At 48.9% G+C, this 13,156-nt stretch overlaps 1 protein-coding gene across 1 annotated transcript in view; it reads left to right on the plus strand.

Annotated features, from left to right (window-relative positions):
* Positions 1–13,156, plus strand: part of DNAH10 (dynein axonemal heavy chain 10) — a 134,837-nt gene that overhangs the window by 26,656 nt on the left and 95,025 nt on the right. Inside the window, exons 12-17 of the mRNA XM_029921629.1 lie at positions 3,892–4,086; positions 6,804–6,974; positions 9,403–9,579; positions 10,327–10,452; positions 11,507–11,679; positions 12,110–12,261. Coding sequence (XP_029777489.1) covers positions 3,892–4,086; positions 6,804–6,974; positions 9,403–9,579; positions 10,327–10,452; positions 11,507–11,679; positions 12,110–12,261 — 994 coding nt within the window. The remainder of the gene's footprint in view (positions 1–3,891; positions 4,087–6,803; positions 6,975–9,402; positions 9,580–10,326; positions 10,453–11,506; positions 11,680–12,109; positions 12,262–13,156) is intronic.

Genomic DNA, 13,156 nt, shown 5'->3' on the forward strand with positions numbered 1-13,156 from the left:
AAGTTTGGCTTTTCTCTTGTTGATTTGGATGCCTTCCATTTCTTTCTGGTGTCTGATTGCTGAGGCTAGGGCTTCCAGCACTGTGTCGAACAGCAGTGGTGAGACTGGACCTCTCCGTCGTGTTCCTGATATTAACTGTGGGTCTTTCTGATGTTGAGGTAGGTTCCTTCTGTCTCTACTTTCTAGAGGATGTTTATCAAGAAAGGATGCTCGATTTTGTCAAATGCTTTTTCTGCATCTCTTGAGAGGTTCATATAGTTCTTACCCTTTCTTCTATAAATGTAGTGTATCCCACTGATTGATTTGTGGGTACTGAGCCACCTCTGTAGCCCAGGAATAGGTCCCACTTGATCGTGGCAAATATTTCTTTTAATGTACTGTTGGATTCAGTTTGCTAGTATTTTGTGGAGAATGTTTGCTTCCATGTTCATCAAGGACACTGCCCTGTAGTTCTCTTTTTTTACTGAAGTCTTTGGTTTTGGAATCAAGGTAATTCTGGCCTTCTAGAATGAGTTTGAAAGTTTTCCTTCCATTTCTATTTTTTGGAACAGTTTCAGAAGAATAGGTATTCTTGTTTCTTTATTGTTTAAAGTTTATTTGTTTATTTTGAGAGAGAAACAGAGAGAGTGAAGTATGTGTGGGGGAGGAGGAGAGAGAGGGAGAGAGAGAATCCCAAGCAGGCTCCGCGTTCTCAGCGTGGAGCTCCACTCAGGGCTCAGACTCCCGAACCTTGAGATCATGACCTGAGCTGAAATCGGGAGTCAGACACTTAACCGACGGAGCCACCCAGACGCCCAGTTCTTCTTCAGTGTTTGTTGGAATTCCCCTGGGAAGCCATCGGCCCTGGCCTCTTGATTATTGGGAGATTTTTGATTACTAATTCAAATCTTTCTTTCTTTCTTTCTCTCTCCCTCTCTCTCCCTCCCTTCCTTCCTTCCTTCTTTCCTTCAAGACAAAGGATCCCATGAGGGGCAGAGAGAAGGAGGGAGAGACAGAGAGAAAAGTGGGGCTCAACTGAGGCTTGTCATTTTTACCCAAATCAGGGCTGGAGCTCACCTAATATGGGCTCATGCTCACCCGATGTGAGACTTGAACTCACCAACTATGAGATTCTTATGCCCAAGTTTGTAATATTGCCCCAAAAAAGACCAGAGACTACCAGGGAGACTGAGTCACACCTGCAAAAGCAAAGGGCTTTATTACAGGCTTAAGCTCGGGCTCACAGACTCCACTAGATCATGACCTGAGCCGAAGTCAGATGCTTAACGACTGAGCCGCCCAGGTGCCCCTTATTCAATTTCTTTACTGGTTATGGGTCTGTTCAAAATTTCCATTTCTTCCTGTTTCAGTTTTGATAGTTTATATACTTTTAGGAATTTATCCATTTTTTCCAGATTTCCCAGTTTGTTGGCATATGATTGCTCCTATTTTCTTATAATTGTTTGTATTTCTATGGTGTTGGTTGTGATCTCTCCTCTTTCATTCATGATTTTGTGTGTGTGTGTTCTTTCTCTCTTCTTTTTGGTAAGTCTGGCTAGAGGGTTGTCAATTTTGTTAATTCTTTCAACTCCTAGTTTTGTTGGTCTGTTCTGTTTTTTTAATTTCTGTATCATTTATTTCTGCTCTGATCTTTATTATTTCCTTTCTTCTGCTGGTGTCAGGCTTTATTTGCTGTTCTTTTTCCAGCTCCTTTAGGTGTTAGGTTGGGTTGTGTATTTGAGACTTTTCTTGCTTCTTAAGACCTGCGTTGCTATATGCTTCCCTCTTAGGACAGCCTTAGCTGCACCCCAAAGGATTTGGACTGTCATGTTTTCATTTTCACTTGCTTCCATGCATTTTTAAATTTCTTAATTTCCTGGTTGACACATTCATTTTTTAGTAGGATGTTCTTTAACCTCTGTGTATTTGTGGTCTCTCCAAAAATTTTTTTCTTGTGGTTGACTTCAAGTTTCATAGTGTTGTGGTCTGAAAATCTGCATGGTATGATCTCAACTTTTTATATGTGTTGAAGACTGATTTGTGACCCAGTATGTGATTTCTTCAGGAGAATGTTCCGTGTGCACTCAAGAAGAATGTGTATTCTGCTGCTTTAGGATGAAATGTTTTGAATATGTCTATTAAGTCGACCTTGTCCATTGTGTCATTCAAAGCCATTGTTTTCTTGTTGATCTGCTTAGAGGCTCTGTCTGTTACTGCAAGTGGGAGGTTAAAGTTCCCCATTATTGTATTCTCACCAATGAGTTTCCTTATGCTTGTTATTAATTGTTACATGTTTGGGCCCTTCGAGTCGGGGGCACAAATACTTAAAATCATTAGATCTGCTTGTTGGATAGACCCCTTTCTTTGGTCATTGTGCCCTTCTTCACCTCTTCTTATAGTCTTTGTAGAATCTAGTTTGTCTGATGTAAGTTTGGCTACTCTGGCGTCCTTTGGACGTCATCAGGATGGTAGATGGTTCTCCACCCCGCTCACTCTCGACTCGGATGTGTCTTTGGATCTAAAATGAGTCTCTTGTAAGTGACATATCAGTGGGTCTTGGTTTTTTTCTTTTTTCTTTTTTTTAACCCATTCTGAAACCTTCTATCTTCTCTGTCACTTATTCTCTCCTCTGCTTCTTGAGTCCTCGTTGTGACTCTGTCCAGTCAGTTTGGCATCTCAGTTACAGCATTTTTATTCTTCCAGTTTTCCTGGCTTTTAGGTCTTTTATCTTTATAGCAAGGGTTTCCTGGAGGGGCAGGAGACACGCTGATGCCATATAATCTGCTCAGATGTGTGCACGACGGCCCATCAGGTCTCACTTACAAAACACACATTCAGAGACAGACTTACTGATGAGCCTGGGAGGCTCAGTTGGTTAAGCCTCTGACTTGGGCTCAGGTCATGGTCTCACAGTTTGTCGGTTCGAGCCCCGCGCTGGGCTCCGTGCTGTCAGCGTGCAGCGCCCTTCAGATCGTCTGTCTTCCTCGCTCTCTGCCCCTTTCCCCCGCCTCAGAAATAAACATTAAAAAAAAAGATAAAATTATTAAGAATTTCAAGATGTTCTTAGCAGATCCTTAAACCCAGCACGGGGTCCTCTGAGCCTGGGCCCCTGTGCACCTGCCTGGGCCACTCGCCTATGAAGCTGGCCCCGGCAAACGCCTCCACAGTCTGTGGTTTCGTGGCGTTTATAGTCTGGTAGAGGAAAGATGGCAGACGTACTAATCGTATAAACGCATAAGTATGGCTGGAGCACGTGCTCTGCTGTTGGGGCTTTTGCGGTGTGTGCTTGAAGCCTGACCTGCTCTGAGGGCTTGGACGTGACCAAGTGACCTTCAGGGATGAATAGTAGCTTGCCAGGCAATTTGAATGGCACGTGCAAAGGTCTGTGGCAGAAAGGGACATGGAAGTAAAAGCGGGCCAGGGAGGCTGCGAGGAGGTGAGGTATGGGCAGTGATGCGGGAAGGGGCTGGGTAGGTGGGGGCCTGAACATGCAGACTTTGCAGACTGTATCAGGACATCTGGATCTTGTCCCATGTGCCGTGGGCATAGTATCAGAGGTCTTAGACTGGGAGGAAGTAGCTAATGTGACAGGATTCCTGCCCCCAGGCAAATCTAGACGCGAAATCCACTTGTAGTTAAAACATTCATGAGAGGGGCACCTCGGTGGCTCAGTTAAGCCTCCGACTTCAACTCAGGTCATGACCTCACGGTTTGTGACTTCAAACCCCGTGTCAGGCTATGTGTGGACAGCTCAGAGCCTGGAGCCTGCTTTGGATTCTTTGTCTCCCTCTCTCTTTCTCTCTGCCCTTCCCCCACTCATGCTCTGTCTCTCTCTCTCTTAAAAACAAACAAACATTAAAAGCACTCCTGGAAAACCAAAAGGCAACCTCCTTGTTTTGTTTGTTTGGACAGGTTTTGGAGGAATTTTACAATATATTTGGTCCAGAACTAAAGGCAGTGACGGGGGACCCCAAGCGCATCGACGATGTCCTGTGCAGGGTGGACAGCCTGGTCACCCCCATGGAAAACCTGACCTTTGACCCCTTCAGCATCCAGTGTTCCCAGCACTGGAGATACGTGATGGACGAGTTCAAGATTGACGTTCTGGCAAGTCACGCGTCGGCGGGTTTGGTCTTGGAAGCAGATACCGTGTTTTCCCGTGTTAGATTCGTGCAGTTGTGCCGAGGAGTTTTCTTTAATTGCAAAAAGTAATGCTTGCTTACTTGTAAAAAAAAACCAAACACCACCATAAGAGACTCTTAAATCCAGAGAACAAACTGAGGGTTGATGTGGGGGCGGGCGGGGTGGGCAGGTGGAGGGAAAGCGGGTGACGGGCAGGAAGGAGGGCACTTGCTGGGATGTGCAGTGGGTGTTAAATACAAGCGGTGAGTCACTGGGTTCTCCTCCTGAAACCAAGACTACAGGGATGTCACCTACCTTGAATTTAAATAAATTTAAAAAAAGAAACAGGACGGGGGAATATAAAGATGAACATTCCTTAATCTCTGTCCCCATTCCTGTCTCTAAGCAGAGTAAGGTTAAATCAAGCTAGACGCCGTGGCATTTCTGCAAGGGCGGGCTGGCTGTATCGCCGGGGGGGACATAGGCTGAAGAATGGGACTTGATTTCGTAGGCAGTAGGGAGCCACTGAGGGCTGTTGAGTGAGGTAATCAGAATTACGGTTGAGGAAGGTTCTTCTGGTCACAGCGTAGGCTGATGTAGTCTCGGGAATGATAGGAGGTGGGGAGATGGAAGAGGGGGCTGAGGGCGGGGGAGGCAGAGCCTGCCAGAGACCGGCTGCGGCTCCCCACAGCAGCGTCCCCATTTTAGGTCTGGAGTAATTGTTTTTACAGCCGGAGCATCTTTTTGTATGGACAACCAGACTGTTCTTCTTGGGTTATCTAAACATTTCCATTTTAATTATATCCGGTTTATTCTCAGCCTCTATTTTATCTTAAGTGTTATTAAGTTTTCTTTTTAAAAGTGTTTAATTTGAGAGAGAGAGTGAGCGCACATGCACAAGCAGGGGAGGGGCAGAGAGAGAGGGGGAGACACAGAATCTGATGCAGGCTCCAGGCTCCGAGGTCAGCTCAGAGTCTGACGTGGGGCTCAAACCCACGAACTCTGAGATCACAACCTACTGACTGAGCCCCCCAGGGGCCCCTAAGTATTATTAATTTTTTAAATTGAATTTTTCACTAAAGTCACTTTGTCAAGTCATCCTCAAAGGCTAAAAATAAGAAAACACAGCCTCATGCTTCACCCTTCTCCGTTCCCATTCTTGCTGTCATTTTTCACAATTCTGGATGTTTCTTTTGTTATTTAGCTTCATATTTCCTAAAGAACATGCCAATGCGGCGATTCCTGACTTACCTCATATAATCAGTTTTGGGCACCTGTTAACTTTTCAGTAGATGCGGACTCGCCGTCCTGCTCCGTCCTGGCCCCCCCCACCCTGCTCTGCGTCATCTGACGTAGATCTACCATCACTTCTGGTTCAGTGAATGGTTAGCGGTTTACTCCTTACGTCTGTGCAAATGCTCTTCGCCGCTGAGCCAGGAAGCGCCCCCTAACCACCGCGCCTGTCTTGTTCAACCCTTCCTTGTTCCTGAAGCTAATCATTGCTTTTATTTTTATTTGCCTGATTATTTACATATTCGTTATTTTTTTTTCCCCAACTGCTCTAACATCTCTGTCAATAATGGGTTCCGTCTGCTTAAAAACATCAGTGCTGTTCTTTCCTGGAGGCCTCTGCCCCCGAGCCCCTGCCGCATCTACGCAGGTCTGTGGTGTTTGCTCGTTAGCCTTAGTGCAGAGTGGTCGCCCTGGCACTGCCCGTCTTCTCTCCCCTGGGCTGGACCCTGTCCTCTAGATTTTCCATCTTCCTCTTTTCTTGTTTAGGCCTTTGTTTGGCCGGAGCATTTTTTAGTCCCTTCCGAAGAAAGGTTTCATGGGACATCTATTTTTTAAGTCTTGTATGAATTCTGAAATGAAGTCAGGTACAGAATTTAAGATTGAAATAACTTTTCTTTGGCGGCACCTGGGTGGCTACGTCAGGTGGGTGTCCGACTCAGCTCAGGCCATGATCTCTGGCTCATGAGTTCAAGCCCGGCACCGGTCCCTGTGCTGACAGCATGGATCTTGCTGAGGGCTCTTCCTGTCTCTCTGCCCCTCCCCTGCTTGAGCTTGCTCGCTCACTCGCAACTTAAACAAACAAGAAACTTTCATTCAGATACTGAAGGTATTGTTTGTGGATTTCTAGCTTCCAGCATTGTAACAACTCTGCTGTCCTTCTGATTTAATTTTTCTAGACCTAACCTTCCGCTCCTCACGGACTGGGGTGGGGTGAGGGTAGCGCGGAGGCCGTGTGGGGCGGAGAAGGGACCCTGTCTTCGCCCCTCGCCTTGCCGATGCCTGGTGTCTCCGGGTGTCCGTGGCGGTTCCGTGGGGAGTAAGCAGTGACCCGCCTGCTCCCGGATCGCCGGCCTTGGCTTGTAGTCCCTCTGCTTTCTGTAGACTTTTCCGTCCGCCTAAGGCTCCTGAGCTATCCGCTCTCCCGCTTCCTCTGTGTTCATGGGAGTTAACACTTAACGGTTTGTTCCTGCCTACCGTTTGGAACGGAAGCAGGGGAGGGGAGCGGAAACCCAATGGAGCCAACCTGCCATTTTGACTGGGCGCCACTTCCCTAAAGCCCAAGGGAAAGCGTCTCAAGCCACGAATTTGTTTTTTTGCTTATTTCTTGCCACTTGGTTTCTGCGGGATCATTTCAGGGGCACGAGGGCTGTGTTTTGACTTTTTCTTTTTCTTTTTTTTTTTTTTGGCAGGTTATTGAGAAAGAAGCAAAACATTTTATTGATGAATCTTTTAAGACCCTTCGATCAGCTGAAGCAGCGTTTGACATGCTTTTAAAATTTAAGCATATTCGTTCCCGGAAAGCTATTAATCGGCAAATGATGATGAAATTTAATGATATCCTGGCGCAGTATTGCAAAGAGGTAATCGAAAGGTCTGTAGGTGCTGGGGCAGTAAAAGTCCCCGCAAAGTGGGAGAACTGAATCTGGCCGTCATCTGTCTCCTATTCAAACTCCGAGAGACTGTGGAATGTTCCCAGATACGCAGGCCGCACGCCACAGGTCACCAAAACCAAGTGGGCATGTTTATTTGGTGCAGAAACTCAGCAGGAATTTATCAAGTACAATATTCTGTGCCTTCCGTTGTGATGGGCTCTGTATGAGTCCGTTGTAATCATCACATTAATGGCAGCAAAAGTCCTAGCCAACTGTGTGCCAAGGCCATGTATGTATTTACACGTGAATTCAGAATAATGTAACTGGTGCTTGCGTATCTCCAAGTGCGCTGTTAGACACAGAGAAAGAGAGATGAACGAAACTCAGACTCTCCCTTCAAAGGAGTTGGGATCTAGTGGGAGAAACAGACCATATTCGGAGGATAAAATGAGAATATGTGAAATAATTTGGTCCCCACCGGTTAGCATAATATAAAGGGACAAAGTGATCTCCAAATAAGTGGTTTCCTCTTGGGGCAGTAAGAGACTATGAGCTTTGTAGTAAAAACCTTTACTTTGTAGTGAAGGTTTGTTACCTTCTGTGCAGCTTTGAAGGTCAGAAGTCGGCTGTGGTCGCTTTGGGTTGAAAACAAGGAATCAGCAGGGCTGTATCCTTTCTGGAGTCTCTAGAATCGTTCTCCTTGTCCCCCCGCCCCCCGGCTTTAAGAGATTCATGGCCCCTTTCAGCCTTCAAAGCCAGCAATGGCTGGTCCCATTTCCGTCTGGGGAAAGACTCTGACCCTCTCTCGTGCCTCCTTCCTTTCGAAAGGGCGCTTGTGATTCCCTTGGGCCCAGCAGATAATCCAGGGTCATCGTCCCGTTGTAAGGCCAGCTCAGTGTCACCTCAGCTCCCCTCTCATGTCATGTCACATATTTACAGAGTCTGAGGACCAGGACCATTACGGGGGGGGCTGTTGTTCTCTCTCCCACATCTAATCACCCAGAGGAGATGGCTCAGGTCATGATCTCACAGTCCGTGGACTGTGAGATGAGCTTCTTTTAAAATGCAGGTCTAGGGGCGCCCGGCGGTCCAGTCACTTAAACCTCGGACTTCAGCTCACGTTATGATCTCATGGTTCATGAGTTTGAGTCCCACATCGAGCTCTGTGCTGACAGCTCAGAGCCTGGGGCTGCTTCAGAGTCTCTCTCTCTCTCTCTCTCTCTCTCTCTCTCTCTCTTTCTCTCTTTCTGCTCCTCCCCTACTAGCATGCTCTCGCTGTCTCTCTCTCTCTCTCTCTCTGTCTCAAAAATAAATAAACCTAAAAAAATTAATAAAATACAGGTCCAGACCATATGGTCCAGCAAGTCCACTTCTGGGCATATGCCCTAAAAAATTGAAAAAAGTGCTTTTTAAAAATGTTTGTTTAGTTTCAGAGAGAGAGCAGGGGAGGGCAAGAAAGAGACAGAATCCAACCAGGCCTCGTGTCGTCAGGGCAGAGCCCAACGCGGGCCCTGAACTCATGAAATGTGATAGAGGAATTGATATACAACATGTGGTCTGTCCATACAATGGAATGTTTTCTGCCTTAGAAAGGAAGGATGTTCTTTTTCTTTTTTTAATTTTTATTTATTAATTTTTTTTAATGTTTATTTTTGAGAAAGAGCACAAGTAGGGGAGAGGCAGAAAGAGAGGGAGACGCAGAATCGGAAGCAGGCTCCAGGCTCCGAGCTGTCGGCACAGAGCCCGACGTGGGGCTTGAACTCATGAACCGTGAGATCATGACCTGAGCCAAAGTTGGACACTTCACCCACTGAGCCACTCAGGTGCCCCAAGGCAGGACATTCGGACACACGCTACAACATGGTAGAGTCTGAAGGCGTCCTGTTATGTGAGATAAGGCAGGCAAAAAACCCCAAACAAACCCCAACTACTGTCTGATCCCACCTCCATGAGGCGTTTAGAGGAGTCAAATTCACGGCGGCAGAAAGCTGAGTGGTGAGCGCCAGCAGCTGGGAGTTAGCGTCTCGTGGGTCAGTGTGTCCGTCTGAGATGGGCGCAGGTGGGGGCTGTCGGGCAGTGTGAACGTGCTGAGTGCCACTGAGCTGCATTTAGAGATGGGGAACTTGGGGGCGCCTGGGGGGCTCAGTCAGTTGAGCATCTGACTCGTGGTTTCGTCTCAGGTCATGATCTCACAGTTGTGAGTTCGAGCCCCACATCAGGCTCTGTGTTGACAGCTCGGAGCCTGCTTGGGATTGTCTCTCTCTGCCCTGCCGCCGTGTCTCTGTCTCTGTCTCTGTCTCTCTCAAATAAATAAATAAATAAATCCCCCAAAATAGTAAAGAAACACATCTCAAGTTCAGTCTTTCTTGGCGAACTCGCCGATGCACATCACGGGGTACTTTTGATTGCTCTTCAGATCGACGTGGTGCATAAGCTCTTCGTCCAGAACCTGGACAACCCGCCGCTGTGCAAGAACCACCCCCCGGTGGCAGGCGCCATCTACTGGGAGCGCTCCCTGTTCTTGCGGATCAAGCACACCATCCTCCGGTTTCAGGAAGTGGAGGAGATACTGGAGAGCGACCGAGGGAGAGAGGTGCGTGGTTGGCGCGGTCCCCGGGGGGATGTCACTGGCTCCCTAGAGTGCGCGTGTGATGAGCAGGTCTGGGCCTGCGACTTGGAAGGTCCCCGATTTCGGGCTCAGGTGAAAACCACCTTCCGTGTTCTCCGTCTTTGGTGTCCTGATACACGTGCCGTCTTCCAGGTGGCAGGCACGTGGGCTTCTCCTTGAACTTGATCTTCGGCTTCTCTGGAGGGTGACCCTCTGTCTGCTAAGACTGTCCCTCCCCCACCTGTGGGGTTTTGTATGTTATATCACAGGGTCGACACACCTTTTCCTTAAAGGTCCAGAGGGTAGGGGTGCCTGGGGGCTCAGTCAGTTGAGCATCTGGCTTCAGCTCAGGTCATGATCTCACGGCTTGTGGGTTCCAGCCCCGCATCGGGCTCTGTGCTGACAGCTTGGAGCCTGGAACCTGCTTCCGATTCTGTGTCTCCCTCTCTCTCTCTGCCCCTCCCCTGCTTGTGCTTTCTCTCTCTCTCAAAAATATTAAAAATAAATTTAAAAAGGTAAAAGCCGTTCTTGCCCCTTGGGCTGATGTCTGCTGATCTCTGCTTGTCGGCCTGGATTCCAAGCTTTACCATCTCGTACACGCCCTCCAGAATTTGTGGAAATCTGCAACTTCCTTGTGTAAAATGTAACATTTTTTTTTAATAGAGTGAGAGGGAGAGAGGAAAAAGTGTTATTTCTGTGGACAAACTGACAGTTGCCCGAGTCCTTTGACAGGTGAGACAGAAGTACCTGGAAGTGAGCAAGACCATGAAGGACTATGAGGACAGGAAGTACGGGCTGTGGAAGGAGGGGACCGAGCAGGTGCTGCCGAGCCTCATGAAGAGGAGTCTGCTCGCCAAGGTGCGCGCGGCCCGTCCCGTCGGGTCCCGGCGCTCCGGTCGGTGAGGGCTGAGGGCGGCTGCGGTGTTCCGGTCTGGCTTCCTGACGCCGTTTGCCGTTGATCCATATTTCCGAATGGACGGCAAAGCCGGGCCAAGGTGGTCAGGGGAGCAGAGGAGAGGCAGAGAGGGGGGCGCCGGATGGCGGCACAACGTCCCGGCCAGGAAAGGTGCCCGGATCCGGCAGCCCTGCCGACCGTCCGGGCGAGCGGCTCCGCCCTGAGCCTGTTTCCCCATTTGTAACATGAGTTGCGTCGGATGACGTCAACACACAGAGTATCAGTTGGACCTGGTGCGAAACAGGATGATTGAGCTGCAGAAAGAAAACACCCTTTCACGTGACCCCAGAGCCATGTGGTCCCAAAGGAGCACCCGCCGTGATAGAGGGGAGCCCGGCGTGGCTGCCGGCTGTGTGGCCTCCGGAATCCTGAGGTGGGGGGGGGCTGGGGGCGCTCAGGTGGCTCAGCCTCTGACTTCAGCTCAGGTCGTGATCTCATGGTTCATGGGTTCGAGCCCCGCGTCGGGCTCTGTGCTGACAGCTCGGAGCCTGGAGCCTGCTTTGGATTCTGTGTCTCCCTCTCTCTGCCTCTCCCCTGATTACTCTCTGTCTCTGAAAATAAAGACCTAAAAGGAAAATTAAAAAAAATGAAATTCTGAAGTGGGTAGCGAAATGAGTGAAGGGGCCAGACGGGCGGACGGGGACCTGGGTCGGCCCGGGGCCCCTCAGAAGGGGCGGCTGCTCCCCAGCCCCGGGCTGTGCCTGCGGTGCTTCGCAGGAAGCGGAGCTCAGGGTTTGCCCTCGATGGACCGACTTCTGCGTGTGGGGGGCGAAGTCAGTTCTTTAAAACCTGTTCACCGAACAGAAGGCTGTTCTGGCCGCCTCCGGCCAGCTCCCCAGTCTGTCGGGGCTCACGGGTCCTGCACTGACCTTGTGCGGATTGACTTGGGTCCATTTAACGTGCGTCGCCGGGACTGGGGCGTCCTTGCCATGCTGGTGACAAACGTCTCCTCCGCAGACTTCTACCGTCGTGGATGACGCCGTGCACTGTGACAAGTGGGCTGTGTTTGTAATCAACTTCTCACCGGCGCTCTGGGAGATTATCAGCGAAACAAAGTACTTGGAGCAGTTGGGGTTCCCTGTCCCTGAGTTAGCAAGAAATGTCGCTCTCCAGGAGGACAAGTTTATCAGGTAAAAAGACCCCTCTCCGAAACCAACAGGAAACTGTTTGATCTCGGGACCCCTTTCCACTCCTTTCCCTTAAAGATTATTGAGAACCCCACCCCCTCCTGCTTTCACGTTCCTGCATCTTATAGCTGCCAGTGTTTACCCTGCGGGAAATGAAAAGGAGGCCGTGTGTGACCTGTGTATCCGCTCGCCTGGAGGTAACAATAACGGAGCGGTTACCTTGTTACGTGTTCGGGGACACTTCCTCATGAGAGGTAGTCCGCTGTTTTCCGGAAAGGGAAGTTAGTGGGAAGGTTGGCATTATTTAAAATTTCTGCAAATCTTTCAGTCAGAGTTTTAGGCTGGTGAAAGGTCTTCTGGAACCTAGGTGAAGGTTAGGCTGTTTATGAGCTCCGGGGTGTCCCCACGTCAGTGGCTTTCCTGTGACGGCCAGGTACACGGACGGGATGCAGCGCGTGCTGGACCATTACCACGTGCTCATGGAAACGTTAAACGAGGCGGAGGCGCTGCTTCTCGACGATCACTCCCAGGAATTGATAAGAGTGTTTAGGACCGGATACCGCAGGCTAAACTGGAACTCATTGGGTAACGTAATTCATCCACCTGTCCACTGCCTTTTAGGCTTTGGGATGCAGAAATCTATATGCTTGCCGATTATTTTAGTTGAATAATAATTTTTGCATGTCTATAGATATGGTTAACACCTGGGTGTTGAATATTAATCTGTTACATTTGGTGGAACTTTGAATTAATCCCAAGGTTTTTCACTGGGACTGAAGACGGCATGGGGTGCCGTTTGGACACTCTGCAGACCCAGTGCCTTCTCCTTCAAAAATAAAGTGACTTTTACTTTTTTCCCTAATATTTTAATATTTTCTAATATTAAACATTTTAATTTTGAGGTAATTTATAGATTCACACTCAGTTGTAAGAATTAAGGCGGATTTGTCCTGCGGACCCTTTACCCAGTGCCCATCCCCCAGGGGTAACTTTGTGAAGCTATAGTCCCAACTCCTAACCCAGATGCACTGAGCGCTGAAGCGCAGAGCATTTCCACGCCGCAGTGACAACTCAGGTTGCCCTGGAGAGAGAGACAGAGCGTGAATGGGGGAGGGGCAGAGAGAGAGGGAGACACAGGATCTGAAGCAGGCTCTGCTGACAGCCCAGAGCCTGACACGGGGCTTGAAGTCATGAACCATGAGCTCATGACCTGAGCCGAAGTTGGACGCTCAACCGACTGAGTCACGCAGGCGCCCCCCATGTTGCCCTTTTAAAGTCATTCCCGTGTCACTCCTATTTCTAGCCTCACCCCTCCAATTGTGAATCTGTCCTCCATTTCTATACTTTTATCATTTCAAGAGCACTCTATAAATTACATCCTATATACCCTTTTGGGGTTGTCTTTTCTGCCTTAGCATGATTCTCTGGAGGGTTGGCCAAGATGTTACACTTGCCAATGGCGTGCTCCTCTGGTGACTAA

Source organism: Suricata suricatta, chromosome 14 (genome assembly GCF_006229205.1).
Source record: "Suricata suricatta isolate VVHF042 chromosome 14, meerkat_22Aug2017_6uvM2_HiC, whole genome shotgun sequence".
Lineage (NCBI taxonomy): Eukaryota > Metazoa > Chordata > Mammalia > Carnivora > Herpestidae > Suricata > Suricata suricatta.